The following is a 24,353-nucleotide window of genomic DNA, read 5'->3' on the forward strand; positions in this document are numbered from 1 at the left end:
CAGAGTTTATGGTAGACAATCATTGCTTCCATCTCTGCTTTATTTTGGATCATAGAAATCTCAGTCTTTTCTACAGAAGTATTATGGACTTGTAGCCAGTCTATTAAAGTTTCAGCTGACAAGGGATGATAGCATTGCTTATGGAAATTTAAAATGTTTCATTTCCATATGGGTATTTTGCTTTACTACAAACTACCTGTCTGCAATCATACTGATTTTTGCGCCCTCCACACTTCCATCCTCCCTAACTTGCCAGCTGCCTCAGTCTCATTCAGTGGCAGGTTCTAAAGCACTGGAGGATCTCTTCCTCCTTTCCCAGAAACTGCTCATTTAGCCCATGTTTACACTGTGTTACTCTTACCTCTAAAATGTCCCTGAAATCATGGAATTTGAGACCCAGTCTTAAAGCAAGTGGCTAAGCGCCCTACCTAATCTCCTTAAAGCTCTGAGTTTATGGGAAAGAAAGTGAGAGCCTCCTAATAATTTACTAACAAATGAGCAAGAGATCTGAGGTTAAAAAAATAAAACTTTAAGGCAGATTTTATGTTAGAAGACATATCTTTTCATTATGCTATGGAAGGAAGTATTGCATCATCTCCGGAGCACCTATATTTTCTAAAACTGGAGACAGGAGACAGCATGGACTTGAGTATGCATGGTACATTATTGATAAATGAATACTGAATGAAAAGATAGACAGAAATAGAGTGGTAATGGTAAGAGGATCCTGAACTCAGCTTTTCTTTTCTGTTTTTACTTAACTGGAATGTTTTCCATTTTGTTTTATTATTTTTCTAAGCACAAGATAAATGCTAAGTGATAAAAAGCACAAATCCATCTTTCATATTAACCATCACTAGAGAAATACCATTAGTGCCTCAGCATACAAGAGTGCTTTAGGAAGTGTCTTTAACTGAAGAATCAGTAGAATTAATTGTATGTTTAAAAGAAATGGGTATCAAGGGTGTTTGGATTTTAATCTGATCTTTTTGTTAATATTCTAGAAAGGTTCTTAAATTTTCTTTTTATTCACTGGTTTTCTTATTACTAATAAGTAATCAACAAAGCATGATAGCTCCATTTACTAAAAGTAACAACATAATATTTTGTCCTTCAATGAAACTATAACAGAATAACAATAGTAGGTGGCAAAGTTTCATATACTAAGCCGTGAGGGTCAGTGAGTTTGTCTTGTTGGTTATTCCAGTGACTGTGCAAGCTAATTTTATTCCCCCATGTTTGATAGAAGGAAATATGTAGAGCTACTATGTTTTGTTTCTGTTTTTGTTTTCCAGGGGAAGATGGTGAAAGGAATGGGCGGTGCTATGGATTTAGTGTCTAGTTCCAAGACCAAAGTGGTGGTCACCATGGAGCATTCTGCAAAGGTAACGAACTTTCTTCCTGAATGCTGCTGTGAAAACTCATAGCACACCAAACCCCAGTATCCAAGGGTCACCCATTAGTAGATTTTATTGTTTCCTCTGGCTTATTCAAAGTGATACCACTTACATTTTGAAGTGGAGGAAAACAAAAAGGTGGTTATTGACTTGGCTAAATGCTTGTTTAGCTTTGAGTGAAGCCAAACACCAAGGTGTTTTGAACATTTATTTGCCTTGCATATTCATTCAGAGTAAAAGTTTTTGTGTCTCCAGAGGTGGAGAAAAGATGACTGGGCAGATATAGTGATTCAAGATTTAAGATGACTACAATTGTCCCTTGCTGTGTTCAAATGAAAAGCATAACAGAATGAAGGTTTTAACAGCAGTTACTTTAAAATGGTCAGTATGGCCTTTTACCAAAGCTGTGTAGTCCTTTCTAGCAGGTACTAGAAAATGATGTAGTGATAACAAATGTCCTGATTCTGAAAAGCACCATATTTTTGGCAAATGATCAAATATTTATTGAGTTCCTCCTGTGTATAAGTAGGCAGTCACTGCTAAGATGTGGCAGTGACTAAAACTAGACAAAAATTTTCTTCACTGATCTTCAGAAGTTGATTTTAAATCTTTAATAATTCTGTAATAAAAACAGCTACCATGAGTTGAGCTTTTACTGTGTATTGGCAGTGCACGAGACAGTCTGGTGTGTGTGTGTGTGTGTGCACGTGGCCATGAACTCCGTAGAGGCTTTTTTTTTTTTTTATGCTTGCAGAAATAGAGCTCTGGAGAGGTAAAGTCATTTGTCTGAATGGACAAATGGAATGGAGACTAGACCTGGGTGTGTCTGACTCCAAAATCCAGCCTTTTAACATGTCATTACAATTTGCTTCCTTCTACATATCTTTCCCAGCCTGAATCTGTTTACTTTTTCAGATTTGGGAACTTGATATTGGGCAGTCCATTCCTCCTTTGCTATGTCCATTATTTATCATTTATCATTATTAGCTTCAAATCTGTATGTTCTCTTTCTGAGAACCACTAATCTGAGTAGAAATGGTGGTGTCCTTGCTTGCTGTTTATTCAGGGAAGCACTACTGTGTAAAAGCACAGAATGAGAAGATTCACACATTGCTTGGCTCCCCTAGGGGAATTGTCTTAGTGATATATGCTAAGAAATGCTTTTGTTGTGAAAAGTGCAGTAAGTATAAATTAGCATAAGCTGTGTAGTAAACAGTTGGAAGTGAGCAGTAGTGTGTTGTGGGTCACACAGTGGAACCTGCACAGGTGACTGCTGAGAGAGGACTTGCAGGGAGGAATCCAGCATGCGCCATTTCAGAGGCAAAAAGGATACCAAGCTGCAAATCAAATTGAAATCTTTTCTGGAACATAATGTCAGTTTGGAGAAAATTCTTAATAACTCCCCTTTCATTGCTGCTTTAATGTTGAAGCACAAGCTCTGGGGCCTGACTGACTTTTTTGAATTATTTTTGTGTAGTCATTTTCAAACATTAGGACTGTTTTTAGCTAATCCCCTGCCTCTTTTTTTTTTTTTCCTTAAAGAAGTATTTTCTTTCACATCAACTAGAATTTCTGATATAGGAAAATAATGATACTTCAAATTTGTAGCTAGAAATCCTATTAAAACTTCCCACAGAAGCAATATCACTTTTTTTTTTTTTTTTTTTTTTTTACCTTTTTTCTTTTCTCAGTAAAGAAATTGACATTGTTTTCTACTAGAATCGAAGTTGGGAATTTTCCTTGATACATTTCTATGAACAAAACAACAGAAAAAATTATTTGTAATAAACCAATGGTTGTTTTGGGTTTGCTTTTGGAGGCAAGGCCTCACTCAGCAGGCTAGGCTAACCTGGGAGTCACTCCCTAGCCCTAGCTGCTCTCAGACTCATGGTGATCCTCTGGCTTCATAGTGTCAGGACTTTAGCCACCATGCCCAGCTTAGACAAAAATAATGATAATGGTTTGGTCACATACAGCAGTTAGTTAAAAACAAAACAAAACTTATACAATAGAGCATCTCTTCACACTGCACTCATATCTTACCTGAAGTCTGAGGGTGTACAAATGTTTCTTGGGGTTTTCCACCTGGATTTACTGTGGCAGAGGCTATGGGAACCTCACTGCTTCTTTCCTTCATCCTTTAGTTTGACAGCAGGTCAATAAGGGCAGGACTGGGACAGGAAGGGGAGGTTTTCCATCACTGTTAACCTTTGCGGTTTGCAATCTGTTTCTTTCGACCTGCCTGGTCGACTACTCCCTTATGATCAGTTGAATTGTCAAGTGGGGTCCCTGGAGCTGAGAATGAAAAGTTTGTAATGAAGTGTTCAAACTAGAGAAAAGAAATGTAAGCTTGCATTCTTAGACTATGAATTTTTTTTTTTTTTTTTGCAAGTGGGTGGACCTACCCACTGGTTTTCCTGCTGCAGATTTCTTTTACTTCTTTAAAATAAAGTTTTTAATTTATTTGCGAGAAGACAGACAGACACACACACACACACACACAGGGTGGGGGGGAGAAAGAGAGAAGAAACAATGAATGAGAATGAGAGGGATGGGACAGGACACCAGAGCCTCGTCCTCTGCAGACTCCAGAGGCATGTGTCACTTGTGTATCTGGCTTTATGTGGGGACTGGGAAATTGAACCTGGGCCAGCAGACTTTGAGAGCAAGCACCTTTAAGCACTGAGCCATCTCCCCTGACCATTTATACTTCTTTTCATTGTCTATAGGTACATTGTCTGACCTTTAAAAACACATTTAAAAATTGTTTCATTAAGAAAAGAAGAAACATTCCTTGCAAACCTTTCCAACCATCCATTTCCTTTTTTATCAGGGGACAGCAGTTTCTGGAATCCTAAACCTGGTTTAGCTGCAGGTTCTGCTCTGAAGTGACAGTGCCCCTGACCCCAACTCACCCCACTCTCAGACAACCACGAGGATACAGTGCAGTCATCTGAGTAACATTGTACTGTAATTTTTACTGAGACTAAGACATCAAGCACTGGTAAAATTGTGAAGTAAGCAGTGTTTTTGGTGTCTCATCACTTTTCCTTAAGCTTTTTTTCAACTTTTGTCTTCTGCTCCTTGAAATTGGGAAGAAATTATTAGGAGAGTTCAAGTCCTTCTTAGGTAGAGGTGTTGCGCCCAGAGTTGTACAGACTGAACTGGTTGCTGATGCAGTCATATTTGAAAGGCCCTGAGACACAGGAGATCCTCTTCCCTGGCGTTCAAGTCCACCACTGGATCAAGTACTGCCTAGATCATTTAGCCTGTTTGCCTATGATCAGTCCCTGACACCCACTGGCCACATCCTTGCCATTAGAAATTCAGTTCTATTTGATCTTCTTGTCTTGTAGATGATTCCACACTTTCCTCCTTATTCTGTGTCTGGCTCACTCCCACCACTACAAAATCATGGACAGCTGAGCTAACACTTGATGAATTAACTGTGAGTGGCCACAGGAATATTTTTTGGTTTGTGGCCTTGAAATTTGGTAGGATTATTTTATATGGCTGTGTTGAGTCACCTGTTCATGCAGGCATCAAAAGTTTTTCAAGGACCTACCATGTGCTGGAGACTTAAGATGGCTCAGAGTCTTCTGAGAAATCATTAAGATGGAAGGTTGTAAGGCAGATGTGCAGCTGATCAATGAGTTCCATGGTTTAGGGAGCAGCAGAAAGCTTTCTCATGGAAATGTAGAACATTTTCAGAGAGCTCTGAAGAGTAGAGTTTGACAGGAGCCACAGGATTATGATAGATGAGGGAATGGGCACTGTGACAATGTAAGACTGGAAGGACAGTGTGTGTCAATGGATTTATAGTTATGTCCATGTTGTTTGCAAATGGAGGAGACTTAAATGGGAACATTCACAGACACACACACACACGCAGGCACGCACACATTATCATGCATGTTGTTCTTCCTTGGCTTAAACAAATATATAGGAGACTATTTCACTTCTTTCTGTCACTTACACCCACTTAGATTCAAGATCAAGGATTTTACTGTTGTCTCTGAGGCTTAAGTACTTTGACTTGGAATCTCCCTCTCACCCCTTAGTCACACCCTTCCTGAAAGTTCAAAACACTGTAAGCAGAGTGCTGCAGGGTCACTTAGGCTTGGTGTCCTCTCCTGTGAGTGCGTTTTCCCAATGGGGCTCTCATACTCAGTCTAAGATACGGAGAGGTTTTTCCTCACTGCCCTGATGACCTTCCTCACCTCCTCACAGGTAGGTGAGACAGTCGCCCCATGAAGGCAGGGCCTGTCTGTTACAAGTACCAAGTAGAAAGGTACCATTCTATTACAAGGTATTAAATAGTAGTCACAGTCATTGAAGGAATTCTTCAGATAATAACTATTTGAACACAAAACGCTCTCTTCTCAGCTCTTAGGTGTTTATGTTTTTCATTTTATCTCAACAGCACTTTTGTAAGTTACTTTTATTATTTCCCTTCCACATTCAAACAAACCAAATTCTATGGAGTTTAAATACTCTGGTAAAAGTCAAGTGGAGAATAGAAAGTAAAACTGAGCCATAGTCTATGCATCTTTCTTCTAGATCTCCTTTTTCAATTTTTTTTTTTTTTTTTTTTTTTTTTTTTTTTTTTTGTAAACCACCACCCCTAGCCATGTAACGTACATGTTTTGTTCTCAATATTGAGTGCTGGAAACCTACTCCTAGAAGTGTGACTTTAGGAATGCAGAAGTACAGGAATTCAGTCCCATTTATCATTTGTGGTAAACAAGCAACCCTTGAGCGCCTATTCTTGAGAACATAAATGAAAACTCCGTTTCTAAGAAGGTTTAGATTTTATTTTTATTACAGTGGAAGGTCTGAACTTTGAAAGGATAAAGAATCATGGTTATATTGTTATGAAGTTGAGAATAAATCCTTGTGAATAATTTTCTAATTTAATCCAGTCTATCTGATACCACAGGTCTCAGAAATCTTGAGTGCTATTTTATCTTGTTTTTATTTTATTGCTAAGATGAACTATGAAAATGAAGGTTCTTAATCTTCCTTGTTTTAAGACTGTTAGTAAATGCCAACACATTTTAAGAGTTTTGAAAAATACTTTCTGAGAAAAATTGCTGAGATAATTTTCAGCAACATTGACAAGTACCTCAAAGTATATATTCTTTCATTTGGATTAATTCATAATTAATTTTAGCTTCATCTGATTTTGCTTTTCCATGGCTTGTTAATTAGTCTATATGGTGGCTAGATTCAGTTTTGGGAAAAAAAAAAAAGTACCTTCAAAAATGGAATTTCTGAGGGACTGGAGGTGTATGAAGCTCCATAGTGGAGTAGGAACTTAGCATGCACAATATCGTGTGTGCAGTCCCCAGTGCCACCAAACATAAGAATGATGGAATTACTTATATGGGTTCACCCTTTTTATTTCTCCTGTTTGGTGGAAATGCCTGGAAAAAATAACTCTTTTACAATGTGGAAAGAAAAGGCATAATACAGCCCTGCCTCTGGCAAAGCTTTTAAATGTCTCTTTTAGAATTTAATTGAGCTATTAATTTTAAATTATGTTAATTTGAATTTGTGAACCTTTTAAAGTGAAAAGCAAAGGTAAAACAGTAAGAAACTGTCTAGGTTGTCATACCTATTTGTGAGTGGGAAGAAATAATTCTTGCTCGTTCCTGGACTCTGCCATCCAGAGTCCAGTGACCACAAGATGCAAACTCCACAGAAAAAATATGAAAGCTCAGCCTCAGTAATGATGGTTTGCATTAGGCAAAGAGAAAGGGCCTTCTATTGTTAGATCTCAAACCCTGAAGACTGTTTTCAGGGAAATGGCTCGCCACATCTCATTGTCTCATTTGGCTGGGCTCTCCCTTGAGAATGTCCCTATAATCCACAAGCAGTTATTGCTGCCACATATAAAGATCTTTCATAATAGCAAATATGCTCTGTGCTAGCTGAGCATTTCCACCGAAGTCCTATTTGGATTGTTGGGATGTACCAAGTAGGTGTGTGTAAAGGCCAAAATATCCCATGAGGATAAACTCAGAGTGAGTAATCACATCCTGGCCTTTTATCCTGTGTACTTTGATTTAGTAAGTCCATTTCTGTTTTCTGTGTCCCACATCAATGATCATAGTGACATGACAGTCATGTTACTGGTATGACATCATTCCCTAATACTCCATGAGGTATATGTGTTTATGCAGAAATATGTCACTTGATTTAAGCATAATGATCAGGTCAGGAAGGAAAGTGCCAGGGATAGTGACAAGTAGGCTCCTGGAATGCTGTGGCAGCACCTAAGAGACTGGCCATTGACTTCCTTGTACCATCGTACTAAATATTATCTTCTTAGTTTCTGTGGCTTGATTATGACAAATCTTGAAGATAGGGACAGAGTACATAAGAGGTAGAATAACTATAAAGCTTTGTCTCCTGTACAGTTCAAATGGGTCTTTGCTTCTCCCTTTGAACATTCCTTTGCCTGTCTCTCCAAAGTCCTATGAGCCCCTTAACGTGCTTTTGTTTTTAACTGTGCTTGTCCTGCTGAGCTCAGAGATGCAGGGAATGTACAAGTGTATACCGAAGAGGTAGAAAGAGGCCCCTGGTGGTCCACAGACACAGAGTCACATGGTATAAACTTCAGCTCCATGGGAGTTCAGATAGCATTTATTGATCACTGTGTTTGCTGCTGTAGATAGAAAAATGAGTGGTCAATGCTTAGCCAGCTCAGAGCATTAGGATGGTAGATCATCAACTCAACACGGGTGGTGGGAGAAGAACAAGAATGTCCAAGAGGGCACCTGGACTTCAGATTCCCCTGGGACAGTATAGCGGACACAGGATAGGGGATATTGGAAACATCTTCCTGAAACAAGATGCCCATGTTCCAATGACTAGGAAGGGTTTGGTCATTTGAATCATGGGTGAATGATGAGGTGTGAGGTGGTGCATGTAGTATGTACCGGCCTTAAAAGCTTACTTCTTTAAGGAACAACCAATTCCTAGAACACTCTATTATGAAAGTAACAACAACAAAAAAGTTGGTCACTTGGGGTTAAGTTCACTGTGATACCATGAAACTTACTGTTATGTTATAACAAGGGAATTTATTATCATTTAACCAGAGTTGATCATTCTTACAGAATATAGTCACATCTTTTCATTATACAACTAAAGAATCAAAGAGAGATTACAAGGAAATAAGTATTAAAAATACCAGGGGCCCAGAGTTAATTGAAAACTAATGGTGGGCTGGAGAGATGACTCACTGGTTAAGAGTACTTCTTGTCCAAGCATGAGGACCTGAGGAGGCTTGAGAGATCACTTAAATTTGATACCCAGGACCCACACAGACAGCTGGGTATAGCCACACACATCTATAACTTCATTCCTGTAGGGGAACAGAGACTCGAGAATCATTGCAGCTTGCAGAAAAATAGCCATGTGTGGTGGTGCATGCCTTTAATCCCAGTCCTCGGAAGGGTGAGGTAGAAGGATCACCAGGAATTCAAGGCTAGCCTGGAGCTACAGAGTGAGCTTCAGGTCAGCCTGGACTAGAATGAGACCTTGCTTTAATAAAACCCAAAGAAGAAAAAGAGAATAATAGGGGAAAGCTTCTGGATCACTAAGAGAATCTGGCTCAAATAAGAACAAACAGAAGACCGATGGAGCAGGACACCTAATGTTCCACTCTGGCCACTATGGACAAACACGTCCCACTGCAAGCCAGCACATGAGGTACCTCATGGGCACATATGCATGCATATACCCCCCCCCACACACAACTAGATGGTGAAGTGTGCAAAGTCTTACATGAGCCTTCTAAGTACTGAAGGGGAGAAAGATGCTAGGGAAGCAGATGGAGGCAGTAGACTTAGGATTCATCAAAATTGCAATAAAGATCATCTCCCACAATAAGAAATCAGTAGATAATATCTAAAATTAAATAGGCAAGAAATAAGTAGCATAGTAAATATAATACTTTAAATGTTGGAGAAATGCATGGAAATATGAAGAAAATAATTAAAAATTTGAAAAAGCTTTTCCTCTGAGAAGGTAAACAAGGAGTTGCTATTCTCTGTGCCTCTGTTACAAAGAAAATTAAATGTGTTTCAAAAGGTGGCTTTATCTGCTTGTGTTCCATGCCAGCTTCCCGTCCCTGGGTGGTCGCTGCTGCTGTTTTGAAGGGGACTATAAAACAAGGAGGATATGAGAGAGCACAGAAATTGAGGCTGCAGAGCTCATGTTCCTAGCACACAGTTCCTAAATAAATCACCGCATCCCAGGGCTACTCATGGACATGTTCTTTAAACTATCTCAGGGGCGGAAGCTGCCCCTGGGAAGAGGATGAGCTTGACTGTGCAAATATTTGGAATCAGCCTGCATTTAGGAGTAAATTCTCTGTTATAATTTTTTCTATACTTACACAAATTCTAAAAGAAAATTGCTTCCTAACGACTATTCTTTCTTCAAAATAGGGAAATGCACATAAAATCATGGAGAAATGTACCCTGCCACTGACTGGAAAGCAGTGTGTCAACCGTATTATTACAGAAAAGGTAAAACCCTATTCTTTTTTAAAAAAAAAATTTCTTCTACAACCTGTGACTATATTTTATTTGTAAATATTTTGAGTTCTTTAGTTATCTTCTGAAATTGTATTATGCCAGTGGTCATAGAAGTAATTTAGTCTGAGCAGAATGAATAGGAAAATTTATCAATTTAATGTTTTAAGTGTAGAATTTTTATGTCAATTCTCTGAAAATATACTCATAAAATTGACCTACTGTCCTTGGTTACTTTTACAGTATGAGATATGATCAGAGGCGAATTTTATTGATTCTTACAGTTTGGCTATTTCGAGGAGGATGCTATAATAAAATTTAGAGTATGTTTATCTTGCCTTCTTCACTTTCCAGAACCACAAAAATAAAGTGTTCAATTTTCATTTTAGGAAAATCAGTCAAATAGAATTTTAATCACTTAGAGGCAAATTTCAGTACAGACTCCACAATGAGCAAAGAAATGTATTCTATTTTTTTTTTTTTGCCAACTTTCTGGCCTCTTTTATAACGTGGGTATTCATAGAATACCAGCCATTTCATTGCATCTAGATTTTTCTACATAGATGGAAAACTTTGGCCAGTGACATAGCTGAAAGCAGAGGGAGGCATCAGGGGTATCTCTCCACAGTCACCTTTCTATCCCAGATTTGAACTTAGGATGCAGGAATGTCAGCATTCCCAGAAGTCATTTGGGTAGGAGGTATTTTCTCACTTCTATATATTGGTGAAACCACAAAACAGGCATTTGTGTGGGATATTTTGTTTTCTCTTTGCCTCAATCACATGCACCTTCTTTTGCCCAAAGCCGCAGCACTAGCATCTTGCATTAGGCTGCCTCACTACCTTCCTGTGGATGGCGAGGTTCACTAGAGCATCTTGAGTTAGTCTCACTGACTGACCTTCCTGTGGATAGTGAGGGTCACTAGAGCGTCTTGAGTTTGACTCACTCGCTGTCTTTCTGTGGATGGTGAGGGACGCTAGAGCATTTTAAGTTAGTCTCACTCACTGTCTTTCTGTGGATGTGCAGGGGAACTCTGGAGCATCTTGAGTTACTTAGACTCACCACCTTGTTGCGGATGGTGAGGGGCACTCTGGAGAAGGCCTTCAGGTAGCTTTTCCAGAAGCCACATTTCCAAGAAGGTTCTCTCCAGTGCTCCATACTGGTGCCTTATTGAGAAGAAGAACACAGGAATGAAAGGGAAGAATGTTTTATTCATTCGCAGAGTTGTAATTTCTTGAGAGGATTCATTCATCTGGAAATAAAGACAAAACATTCCTTGATCCTGTTTTTATATAGTAGTCCTGATCAAGATAATTCCAGCTATATTCCCTTCCAGTATGACTTTCCCCTTCTCCAAGCAAGTCCTCTTCCTAGTGCCCTCATCCACCTCAGTCTTCTACTTATAAAGCCACCTGCTCTCTCTGCCCCCTCAAATTCTACCCATCCTTTGTGCCTAATGCAGTTTCACCTTCATAAAACGATTTGCAACTGAACATATTCATCTTATCCCCTTAGCAGCCTACCATTTGCCTTTGAATTTCTCATCTAATATCTACATTTTAAATAACACAACTCATTCACATTGTTACTTAAGATTTCTAACCTTAAAAAGAAGGTTACATGTTGTTTTATGCATTTGTTCTGTTACCACCCTTTTTCCACCCTTTGAGCACCTTTCTTGTACATGACAGTTTCCAACAGCAGGTTACAGGAAGGAGAAGGCACGGTCTTTCTTATCAGTGGACATGTGCCAAAGGGTTAGAAGCAGGCATCCAGCATCTTTGCCTGTTAGGAGGGCACAGTACAGATGCCTGTCAGATGCTGAATTAGAGCCCTAGAGGAAAGCTCCTGGGCAGCCTGAGCAGCAGCACCAAAGAAAGCATTCAGGTGTGTCACGTGCAAGTGTTAGACAGGTTATCAGGTGGCATGTCACAGACAAGAGTTACAGAGTTTTTCAGGGGTGTCACACACAGGTGTTACACAGTTTTTCAGGGGTGTCACACACAGGTGTTACACAGTTGATCAGATGGTATCACACACAGGTGTTACACAGTTTCTCAGGTGGTGTCACACACAGGTGTTACACAGTTTTTCAAGTGGTGTCACAGATAAGTATTACAGTTGATCAGGTGGTGTCACAGATAAGTCACACACAGTTTGGGCATTTTTTCCCCTGAGGATTCACATTCCTTTTCTCTGACTTGGCCATACTAACAAGTCGTCAACTATGTTGCATCTTCCTTGGATGTTCTTTAGGACTTTGCATATCCTTCATCTGTTTTGGAATGCTTTTCTTCATTCTTTTTCTGCGTGAAATATTATTTATTTCTTCCCAATCTTTGTTGTTGCTTCTCTGGATCCTTGTACTTAATTTAGTACCTATGCCTGTATTGAAATAAACTTTAATCTCTGCCTATTTCTCTCCACTGTTCAAACAACATTTAGCATGGACCCTGACTTATAGCCAGTAAACTCATTAAATAATAGGTGACCTTTTTTTTAGTTGAAAAAAACTGATAAAGTTGTGAATCATAAAACAAGTGGGAGTTGTATAATTTAAAAGAAAAACAATGAGGACCTAATAGGCCAAAACAAAACAAAAAGCATGCAAAGTCACAGAGGACTCAGAATGCATGGCCTGTTCAAGGACCTGTGAGTAGAACAGTTTGGAGCAAGGTCATAGCCAGCAAAGATAGTAAAAGGCCAAACCAAGGAGAGTACAGATGCCCACCTAAGAAATGTATATTCTTATTAGGAAGGGAATGGAAAGAAGCATTTGTTCTTACCAGAGAGGGCATGGGGAACCCTTCAGTGATTGTTAATAACTGGGAACAAATCTGTGCCAAGAAACCATTGTGGCTTTTGTGTAGACTAAGGAGAAGAGACATGCTGGTCTTGTTGGAAGACCCATCAGTACAAAGATCTGCAATCACAAAGCAGAAAGAGGGGTTTTAAAGAAATTAGAAGGTGGACTGTGGCTAATTTGATGAGCAGGGTGCAGTTGGTAACAGTGAATCATACATTTTCTGGGTGGAAAGGATGAATGACCCGTTGTGTCCTAACAAAGCCTGGAACAGCAGGAAGAGAACCTGGCATGGAGATGGGAAGCAGGAAAAGAATAGGTTCAGTTTGAACATTCTCAATTTGATATTCCTGAGATTTTGACCAAAATTAATAGGGAGACTTGATTCTAGATCTGGAAAGAGAAGTCAGTGCTGTCCTCTGCTAGTGAGCCTTAAACACCTGAGGATAACTGGAGCCTGAGCTGGAGAAGACCTTGCGTAGCAAACATGGGTAGACAGAGCAGCTGATCTGCACTTTTGGTACTTCTGTGATTTATAGCAGGTTCTCAGCAGACACTTGTGGAAGGAGTGGATGAGAATTCAGGGCCAAGTTTCCTGCCAGTGGCACTTAAGGAACTTGAATTCCACTATCAGCTACAGGGAAAATTCTGTTGTGTTGCTCTTTGAAAGAGACTTTGGACATGCTATAATTGTTTTCTGTTGATAGAAGGAGGTTATAAAAGGTACGTTCCTCATTAGCACCTGGGCTGTGAGTGACTGTTTTATCCATAATGTAGCCCTTATAGTGGTGGTAAAGTCATTAGCTATAAGACAAAGTAGTTTCAATATTATTCTTTTTAAATATATTTTATTTATTTATTTATTTATTTATTTATTTGAGAGAGAGCGAAAGAGGCAAGAGAGAGAGAGTAAGAGAATGGGCATGCCAAGGCCTCTACCCACTGAAAATGAACTCCAGATGCATGTGCCCCCTTGTACATCTGGCTTATGTGGGTCCTGGAGAATCGAACCAGGATCCTTTGGCTTTTTAGGCAAATGCTTTAACTGCTAATCTATTTCTCCAGCACCTCAATTTTATTTTTGATAGTCAAATAATTTATTGTAGCTTTTATTTAGTTTCTATTTTTATCAAATTTCTGTCTGCAACTTATACTACTAAATGGAAATCTTTCTAATATCTCACAAGTAAATTTCCCCCTTTTAAAAAATTATAGATGATTGGTATTGATTGTCTGATCATGGGAGTTAATTAGGCTTTGATAAAGACTCTTAAAAGAATAAGTCAGTTTGCTGTAGATTTTATCTCCCTAATTACTAAAGTTTCATATTTATGATACCATAGTTATTGTTTCCCTAAGTCATTTATGTGCCTGTCCTTAGTGACATAATCCAACAGTTCTTTCCCCGTAATCATTTTTGTGTTTATAAATGCACAGTTGTTCATAATGCAGAAAAAGGCAGGTCATTGTGAATGGTCCTTCAGACATTTATTGCAGAGAAAAAAATGCACATTGAAGAAAAAGTTTTCATTTGAGAATGAAGCAAACTAATAGAATAAGCCTAAGTTACCAATTGTTTTCTCTTAGAGCACACATTTTTTGTTTAAAAAAAAAAAACAGGTTTGGCTTTAGGAACATAAAATGTATAAATAAAATGAAAGGTTGCTAAAATATTTCTTCTTTAGTTTGAATCATTGACTTAGTAAAGTCACTTGGATCATCAAACAAAGGATGCAAACGTCCCTGATCCTGGAGAATGCTTCTGTCAAAAATATCAACTAACTAGAGACAATAATCACTTTAGGGATTTAATAAAAATTATTTACTTGTTTGTAAGGAGAGACAGAGAAGGGGGGGGGAGAGAGAGAATAAATGAATGAATGAATGAATGAGAGTGGTCTTGGCACTGCAAAAAAAAAAACTCCAGATGCATGTGCATTGAACTCAGGCCAGCAGGCTTTGCAGACAAGCACCGTTAACTGCTGAACCATCTCCCCAGTCCCATTTCAGGGATCTGATTTGGGTTCACTTAAAAATGTTGAGTTAATGCCAGGCATGGTGGTGCACGCCTTTAATCCCAGCACTGGGGAGGCAGAGGTAGGAGAATCACTGTGAGTTCAAGGCCACCCTGAGACTATATAGTGAGTTTCAGGTCAGCCTGGACTAACGTGAGATCCTACCTCGAAAAACAAAACAAAACAAAACAAAATGTCGAGTTAAGCTGCTAAGTAGTAAGAACACACTGTGTTGTGACCCAGGCATGCTACTAGGAAGGTACTGCCTTCCTGGGTTTACTCTGTTCCACAGACTCGGGACTGAGTTTTTATGAATACAACTACACATGAGAGGTGAGCACCCCAATGACATACAACTACATATAAGAGATAAATGCCCGGCGCTCCCTTAGCTGTGTGGCAGAACAGAGCTTTCCGTCTGACTGCATGTGGCAGCATCAGGTTGTTAACCTGGTCAGGAGTGCATTTAAACCTAAGGTTTGATGTCAAAGGTACTTATAAAAAAAAGATTCCAAGCCTACGAGTAATGCTTGAATTTAAGTTAAATCTAGAAGAGAAGAAAGACCTGGGAAGCATAACCTGTCAGTCTCAGAAATAGGAAACCATCCATGAGAGCTAGTGCATGGAGCAGGACCGTGGAAACCAGGCTAGAGCCTCAGAGAAGCAGCTAGGTTTCAGGGTTAGAGCTTCCCATCAGGAGATAGCCTTCCGCTCTCCAGAGCTTCTGAGCTGTCATCTAGGAGATTTTTGAAGGCTTCATGGGCAGAAAGGCGTATTGAGTGCCGTTGTAGTTCCCCTTCCACGAGGGTGCAGCTGTGCCAGCTGGTGCTACCAGCCCTGGGGACGTGAGGCCGGAAGATGGGAATAGCGTATTCTTGGCTAGGTTGGCATCCTCACGCCTTCCCTACACGCTGCCATCTTCATGTGTTCTGCACATCATGGGGAGAGTCTCGTGCTCTCCTCTTGGGACTCCTCTGTTCTCAGGGAACCTTGAAGGTGGAGCTTTAGCATGAACCGTTTAGAAGCTACCTAAAAGTCTGCGTGTTCAGGGCTAGCTCAGCATTGCTTCATAGTTACTTGTGCACTTCATAGCACCTTCTCTTGTTCCTTACAGTTGCTTTTACCCAGAAGCACTTATCAAGCCCCTCATCATTCCTGTCCTTTCTCCTTCAAAATACCTCCTGCCTCTCTCCTTTGCTCATCCTTTTCTTTCTTTAGGTTGTTAGTCACCCAGGGTGTTCAACTGAACAAAGGAAGGGCTGCGCTTCCAACACAGGCTGCTTGTGGTCAACACTTAGTTGTTGTTTTTTTTCTTTTTTTTCTTTTTTCCCCCAGCAACATGATCAACAACTAATTGCTAGCTAGGCAAATAGCATTTATTTATAATATTTATAATAGTTATAGTGGTCATTTACATTGCTAATTTTCAGTCTTTTGTCCTAGACCTTGTTACTCTGTAAGAATTTGAGAGGTTATCAGTTTTGTATTATAAAGTAGTTTTCATGATAGAAATAATGTCTTTTATTGACTCCAACAGGCTGTGTTTGATGTGGACAAGAAGAAGGGGCTGACTCTGATAGAGCTCTGGGAAGGCCTCACTGTGGACGACATAAAGAAGAGCACCGGGTGTGATTTCGCTGTAAGTGTTTCTGTGAGCAATGCCAGTTTCTTGTGCTGCACCATGGGCTGGATGAATGAATGTCTACAGGACCCGAGCCACGTGAGCATTTTGGAGAGCTGACCTCAGCAGTAGAGGTAGGAAGGGAGCATCCAGATAAATGGAAGCAGAAGCTGTGCTTTGACACATCCGGGCTCAGGAGGGAGATACAGGAGCAGGAGAGCCACCAGGAGCCGGTGGACCTACAAGAGCAAGCCTGAGCTCTGAGCTGCTTATTGTCGCATCCCAGGCAGGTCTTTGTTCTTTGTGAGTAGTAGTTGGTGAGCCAGCTGTGGAGAAATGGGACTTTCTAAGTTGTAACCACTGAGCCTGGCCTATTCTACTTCTTAAACCCATTTATAGTTTATAGCTTTTGGAATAATGTGTTATTAAAAATATTATAATGTAACAGTTGAAATATAGTTAGAGCCTATGTAAAGAAAAACATTAGTGCATAAAATGATCAGACTTATAAAGCAAAAGAATCTATACAGAAAATTCCTCAATCCCTGTTTTCTAACAAAGAAGATATGGAAGTAGAAACAGTTGCCCTTTAGCATGTCTGCCTTTTCAGTATCCCGAGTCATTTACCTACTTGAAATTGACAGGTCTACTCAGTCCACTTGAAGTTAACCAAAAGTAAAGGTGGTAGATCTCTGAAACAATGAAAGAAATAGGGTATATTCTCAGATACTTTTTTTTAAAATTTTTTTTTGTTCATTATTTATTTATTTATTTGAGAGCGACAGACACAGAGAGAAAGACAGATAGAGGGGGAGAGAGAGAATGGGGGCGCCAGGGCTTCCAGCCTCTGCAAACGAACTCCAGACGCATGCGCCCCCTTGTGCATCTGGCTAACGTGGGACCTGGGGAACCGAGCCTCGAACCGGGGTCCTTAGGCTTCACAGGCAAGCGCTTAACTGCTAAGCCATCTCTCCAGCCCTCTCAGATACTTTTTGAAGAGCCCATGTATTGATTAAAATGAGATATAATGAGAAGAAACATTGTGCTTCAGCTATATGTCAAGGAGAAATTAATTTAACAAAAATTATTTGCTAAGACTTGCATAGATTTTATTCATCACTTCTGTCTACCTCATGCCTGGTATATACCTATCGGTGTATGACAAATTTCTCTTAAAAAGTTTTGCTGCATAATTCATTGCATACATCAGAACTGCTTCTGATACTGCATCAAGGTCTTTGTCTACTAGCTTTTTCCCAGATTGCCTTTGCAACAAAATCAATCTCCTCTTAAAGCCTTAGCTTTCTAGTAACAGAGGTAGGGTGTTGCTCTAGCCTAGGCTCACGGTGATCCTCCTACCTCTGCCTCCTGAGTTTTGGGAATAAAAGCATGTGCCACTATGTCTGGCATTTTTCTTTTTTCCCAAATGATTCTTTTGTTATTTTTTATGAGAGAGAGAGAGCATGCCAGGGCTTCCAGTGACTGCAGTGGAGCTCCAGATGTTTGCACCATTTTGCACACATGTGCGACTTTGTGCACCTGCCTCACCTTTGTGCATCTGGCTTACATGGGATCTGGAGAGTCGAGCATGGGTTCTTAGGCTTCACAGGCAAGTGCCTTAACCGCTAAGCCATCTCTCCAGCACTCAACTGGTTCTTTTTTTTTTTTTTTTTTCTTGAGGTATGGTTTCACTGTAGTCCAGACAGACCTGAAATTCACTATATAGTCTCAGTGTGGCCTTGAACTCAAGGTGATCCTCCTACCTCTGCCTCCCAAGTGCTGGGATTAAAGGCTTGCATCAACACACCTGTTTTCTTAAACAGTTCTTAATCTGCAACACTTTCTGAAATTTTAGGAAACTCGGGAAAGTCCACAGTGTTTAAATTTATTGTAAAAAGAGAACAATTAGAGGTGGTACACACCTTTGATCTCAGCCCTCAAGAGACAGAGGTAGGAGGATTACCAAGAGTTCAAGGCCACCCTGACACTACCTACTAAATTCTAGGTCAGCCTGGACTAGATGAGACCCTACCTCAAAAAACCAAAAGAGAGAGAGAGAGAGAATGAACTACTGTTGCATTGTCAAGGACAAACACCGTAACTACTGAACCACACCTCAAGCTCTTTTATTACCTTTAACTGACCTAAAAATTGAAAATATTGGACATGGTGACTCATGTCTTCAATCCCAGGACTCCAGAGGCTAAGACAGGGGGATCACTGTGAGTTCAAGGACAGCCTGAACTACAAAGTGTTTTAGGTCTGACTTGGCTAAAAGGAAACTCAGCCTCAAAAAAAAAAAAAACAACCCATATTTATGGGGAATCATTTGTTGTTTCAGTACATGTATACATCATGTATTGTTTAAACCAGGGTAGTATTCACATGGCCTCAAACATTTATTATTTATTATTTCTTCATGAGAGGAGCATTTAACAAACTTTCTTCTAGCTTTTGGAAATTTATAATGCAGTATTGCAAAACACACCAAATATTCTCATTCCTAATAAGAACACAGTACCCTTGTCATCTTTATCTCCTCCTTTTCCTTCTCAACCTTAGGAACCACCTTTTTACTCCCCACTTCTAAGATACTAACTTTTTCCTGTCCCACATGCAAGTGAAATCATGTGTGCTTTTTTTTTTTTTTTCCTGTGCCTGGCTTATTTCACTTAACATAATAACTTCCAGTTTTATTCATGTTCTGACAAAGCAGAGAGTTTAACTTCATTTTATCATGGTAGTGTTCCGTTGTGTATCCCAGAGGTCAGGATCTCAGGTTGCAGCAGCCTCGAACTGCTGGGAGTGTCAGTTTTTATTGGAGAAAGCCACAAGATGTTCATGTTCATTGCAAATATGGGATGGAAGTTAAACCATAAAGATACATTAAGTTACTGTTAAACAAGGACAAGGGGATCATTACCAAAAAAGTCACAAGGTATTTGTTACATAGGTCATGTAGGCAGAATTGAGGCAAGAAACATTCTATGTTATGTAATCACAAAGTTATTTAGAAGCAGAGAGGTACAGGAAGGTCATGGCACATTGCACAGAGGGGTCATCCCATTCCTTAGATATCAGAAAACACTTGTATTTTGCAAAAAGGCCTGCGGTAACCATTCCTGGAACTTCTCCTTTATTTGTCAAGAAGATCAACTTGGGTGGTGGCCTCCATTATGTGTGCTTAAAGGCACGGGCTGCGCAGGAGGATGCTTAACCAGGTCTATGGTGTTCCTTTACATTCCAGTTTCCAGGGACTACATTCAGACAACCCCACATACCTTTCAAACATTTATCAAGTTATAATTCATTCTCAGGGAATCCAAAACCATGCAGTTCTACATACTGAAGCTCTGACAAGCTAATGAAAATATCAGATGGTTTTTGTTTTTGTCTATACTTATGTCATTCATTGTGTTAGTTGATGAGCTAAAGTAGAAAGAAAAAGGAAAAGATGATTTTATACCAATTAAATGCCATTGTCTATTTTTCCTAATTGTCTCTAATTCTTTTGCAATTCATAATGAGTTAAATTGGTTGTTCATTTTTTTCTGATAAATACTTAAGTTATATAAATAGATTTTCTTTACCATATTTATGTGGACTTTCTTTGGATATAGACTATGTCTTTGTATTTTTATCTTTAATTCAAGTGATTAAAAATAAATTTAAGCTATATTTTAACATACCCCCTGATGTAGAATAACCTTTTAGACTATTAGTCATCCATGATTATATATTTAAATACCTCATGTATGCCACATTCTGAGCTTTGTAATGGGGACACTTGGAGCTAATTGTTACAGTTTCAATCCTGAGGGCTTGGGTCTTATTCTTCAGGCAATAATACACCTAAACCACAAGGCACCGAAACTTACATAAGAACGTTGCTTACCTATCTGTTGGAACCTGAGCAATGCTGGCTGCAGGCATTGTTTGCCAAATTCAATAAATTTGTCCTCTCAACATCTATTATGAACTGGCAGGATAGAATAAAGTGGTAAACTCTTGAGATTTCAGCTGGCTGCACAGACAAGCTGTGGGCTTATCTTCTACTCTTAAATCATATGGCCTTTTCTGCAGATCATGGTGGCAGGATAATGTTCCTTGACTCACATGGGCTGGCCTCAGAATGCTCATGAGACAGTGGGAGAACAGGAGGAGATAGTGGTGTAGTGAATGTTTTGCATTACAGAAGAATGTACCATGATTTTTGACATAAAGGTTCACCTTCTTTTGTAATAAAAGCTATTTTCCACATGATGAATATGTATGATGTTAAGAGCTCAAGATACAGCTAACACTACAAAGAAAGAGATCAAAAGTTCAGCTTTTAAAAGTAAGGTGTGGCTAGTTTCTTTTTTCAAGGAAATGCTATGAAGCATCTATTGGAGATCTCTCAAAACATTGATTTCCATAGATGCAGTGTTGTTAAGGAAGAGTTTGTGAGACATGCCTATTTAAGGACTCAGTACTCTGACTGTTCAGTAGCGTTGGTGTTCTGTGTACATGGGATGTCACGTTTTGTATATTTACTCCACATCCATTTTACTGTTGATCATTGTGTGCCTGCTCTTGGACTTGGTGAAACTGAAGAAACCTTCATCTATCCTAAGCTATGTGCCAAATGATAGTGGTGTCATTTATTTGCTTTATTGTTATTGGTCATTTTGCTAAAAAAAATTGTTTTATTTATTTCTATTTTAGTAGGAAGGTCAAACAGACTCGACACTGTAAAAAAAAGTCAGAAGTTACTCATAAATGAACTGAAAACATTTTTCATCAACACTGCATATTTACTCATTCTTTCAGTTTTTAATACTGACTCTAGGTTTCTTAGGCTTCTTGTAGCTCTTTGAAGTTTATTTAATAAGCATTTATTTATTTGTTCATTTGTTCATTTTACAAAGTATGAAGTGTTTATCCCAGGGCAAGCACTAATTGTGCTTACTTCCATTGCTGCATCCTTGAAGGCTTAAAAAAAAAATCACTAAAAGCTGGGTGTGCAGGAACATGTTTTTTAATCCCAGACCTTGGAGAGTAGAGCTCAGCTACATGGAAGTTTGAGGCCAGTCTGTGTTATATGAGAACGAGACTCAAAATATTAATCCATTTAAATGTTAGAATTCCCTGCTTTGCTTTCCAGTGACTTCCCAAGTAGGTCCCAGGGGATATTTACCATAGTGCATTAAGAAATCTGAAGCTGGTTCTGGGCTGTAAATGATGTGTCACAATTAAGCCCAACACTTACATGTAGGTTTCTCCTTCCACTAACTCTGCCTTAAGTATAAATGTATTCTTATTTTTCTTGGCTTCAAAACTTTTATGAAGGCATTTGTGGTTTGTATCCTGAACATAATCACAATCAGCATTTAATAGTGTAATGCTGATACCATCTTTTTATAGTACTTTGGGATCCTTACTGTCATTGTATTGTTTCTAGCCTGCTTAGGAAATTTCTGATAAGATTTATCATTGATCATCTATCCCTTAATTGGTATATATCCAAGTAATCCAAAGACTACATGAATTGCAAATTAACTAGTCTAATTTTGAGGATTTTGGAGATATATTTTGCACTACCTACTCCTAAGTAAAAAAGAACAATGGCCCCCGTCTTGGTATTTCAGAATGGGAAATAATAAGAAAACCCTAGTGATATCCACAGCATGCCTGCTTGTTGCCTGCGCCTGTTGGGAGACTCAGATACGTGCTATAGGATGTGGCTTTTTCATCACTTCTCAGCCTTTTGGCTAAGATCAAGTGCAGGATGTGGCTTTTCACTATTTGATTCTTCTTCTTTTCTTTCTTTTACTAGGTCTCACCAAAACTCATGCCCATGCAGCAGATCACAGCTTGAAACATGGAGTAGACGTTTGTCAGAAGCTGCTGACTCCTTCCTTGTAAACACATAGGATTTAATTGAAAGGAAGTCAGCAATCACAATTGTATATTAAACAAGCAGTTTTTGACTCATTTTCTTCTAGTATTTCAGCATTTGTGCAGCCACATAGACTTTGTTCTGTCAAGTATACTATGGCATTCTCATGAAAAAACAGGGAAACATTTCATGATGTCTTGTTTCATTAGAGTTGAGAAGGCTGTCTTGAAATTGGTGCTCACTTTGGATGTTTCTTCATCTTCTGTACTATACATGCTAAGTTATGACTTAGTGCTCTTGAATGAAAATAATGTGTATATGAATTTGTGATTAGGAGGAATGCTTTTTTAATGATTGTATATCTTTCGCCTTTCTTTGACTTTGGTGGGGAAGCCTCTGCTTTGTGATTAGATATTGCTCCCATAGTTCTTAGAGCCAAATACATATCCAGGAAGGTGTGTCTGGGAAGAGAAGTAACTGGCTTGTAGAAGAGAACAAAAGTTATAGAATCGACCAGTACTGATATTTCACCAAAAAGTTGCCTTCATAGAGAGCCAACTATCTACCAGTGATTTGCGAAGAGTTGAGTTTAACTATAGGAAGAGGGCTAGAAATGTACTGGTCTGCCTAGATAGTTTTCCTATTCTATAACACTGCACTGTTCCTTTGGATGAAGAGGACTCTCTAAGATTATTTTGTTTATTGAGGCCTAGTGAACTAACTTGTACAATAATTCCTCAAAGGCCAAGAAGAACTGTGGGCAGTTTATCATTAGTTCTTTTACAGAAATAGCAGAGGTTTTAAAATGCTGTTAAAAGATAATTTCTTCTTAGGCTTCCTATTCTGCTCAGAAAAGATCCTAAATACAAAGTGACTTTTTCTACATAACAGTACTTTTCTTGTGCCTAGACTAGTTTGTTTAACAAGATGACATTAATGCAGCCTTATCTAGGTAGGGGAACTAACGATGGAAAAGTCTCAGATTTGAGTAGCTAGTGAACTCTTTAAGTATTGGGGAATAAACACAGTGGCTGGTGTTTATAAGGAATGCATCCCCAGTAATCCTCAATACCAGATATTTTGCCAGGAGGGGTTGCTTCAGAAGCATCCTGGGTGTCAGATGGGTGAAAGTCTACCAGGCTGGACAGCTGAACCAGCCTCTACATAGATATAGCCATATTACAGTGCAATATGTCATTCTTCTGACACTGATTATAGGAAACCATGCTTGTTTTAAATAACAGTTGTCATTGAAATCACTTCTCAACTAAATCTACAGCTGTCGTGGTCAATATAAAAAGAAAAGTGGCTTTTTGTGAGTAACACACTGCTTATGTAAAACTGCCTTTCTGGTTGGTGCATGGTTGAAAGCATGCTCTCCCAGTATTGGCCAAACAAACCCTTCTTAGATGATCCAAGGTCCACAAGAGTCAATGTGTCTACACTACCATAGAAGTCAAAAAGAAAAACTCATGTTGTTGATAATTGATGTATCTTTAGACTTACTTGTTTATCATTCCAGTCTGTTATTTTAAGACATTAAGATTTTAAGAATGTTCATATGCTTGATCAAAGAGTACCATGACATTTTAAAATGCAGTAAGAAGTAAAATAAAGACTAACTTGTTAAGACACCAGTGTTCTTGTCCTTTTTCTCACTTAGAAATGGTGTGAATAACATGGGACTAACATACCAGAGATTGTAAGAATAGTCAAAAAATTTGGTCATTACACTTTACCACATCTAATCAATTTACCACATCTAATCAATTTTTTCTTTTCTTCAAGATAGGGTCTCACTCTAGCTCAGGCTGACCTGGCCTTGAACTCACAGTGATTCACCTGAATGCTGGGATTAAAAGCATGTGCTCATACCCAGCCTAATCAAGCTTTTAATATTCTTTTTATCTTAAAAAAACACAGGATAAATTTCTATGTGGGAAACAAGTTACACGTCACCTAAATGAATTGTATGCCTTGCTTCTTGTCATAGCTAATCATGTGTATGAAAATTGATTATTGAGTCTTAACATGCTAATTTTTTCATTTTTATCTAGTATTGTCCATTATAAGGCACTTCCATTAATTA

The 24,353-nt window shown here is 39.0% G+C and overlaps 1 protein-coding gene across 1 annotated transcript in view; it reads left to right on the forward strand.

Annotated features, from left to right (window-relative positions):
* Positions 1-23,896, forward strand: part of Oxct1 (3-oxoacid CoA-transferase 1) — a 126,507-nt gene extending 102,611 nt beyond the window's left edge. The window contains exons 14-17 of the mRNA XM_045132692.1: positions 1,296-1,385; positions 9,857-9,937; positions 16,300-16,401; positions 22,202-23,896. Of these exons, the coding sequence (XP_044988627.1) occupies positions 1,296-1,385; positions 9,857-9,937; positions 16,300-16,401; positions 22,202-22,243 (315 nt within the window). The 3' untranslated portion in view covers positions 22,244-23,896. The remainder of the gene's footprint in view (positions 1-1,295; positions 1,386-9,856; positions 9,938-16,299; positions 16,402-22,201) is intronic.
* The last annotated feature ends 457 nt before the right edge of the window (positions 23,897-24,353 follow it).

Source organism: Jaculus jaculus, chromosome 13 (genome assembly GCF_020740685.1).
Source record: "Jaculus jaculus isolate mJacJac1 chromosome 13, mJacJac1.mat.Y.cur, whole genome shotgun sequence".
Lineage (NCBI taxonomy): Eukaryota > Metazoa > Chordata > Mammalia > Rodentia > Dipodidae > Jaculus > Jaculus jaculus.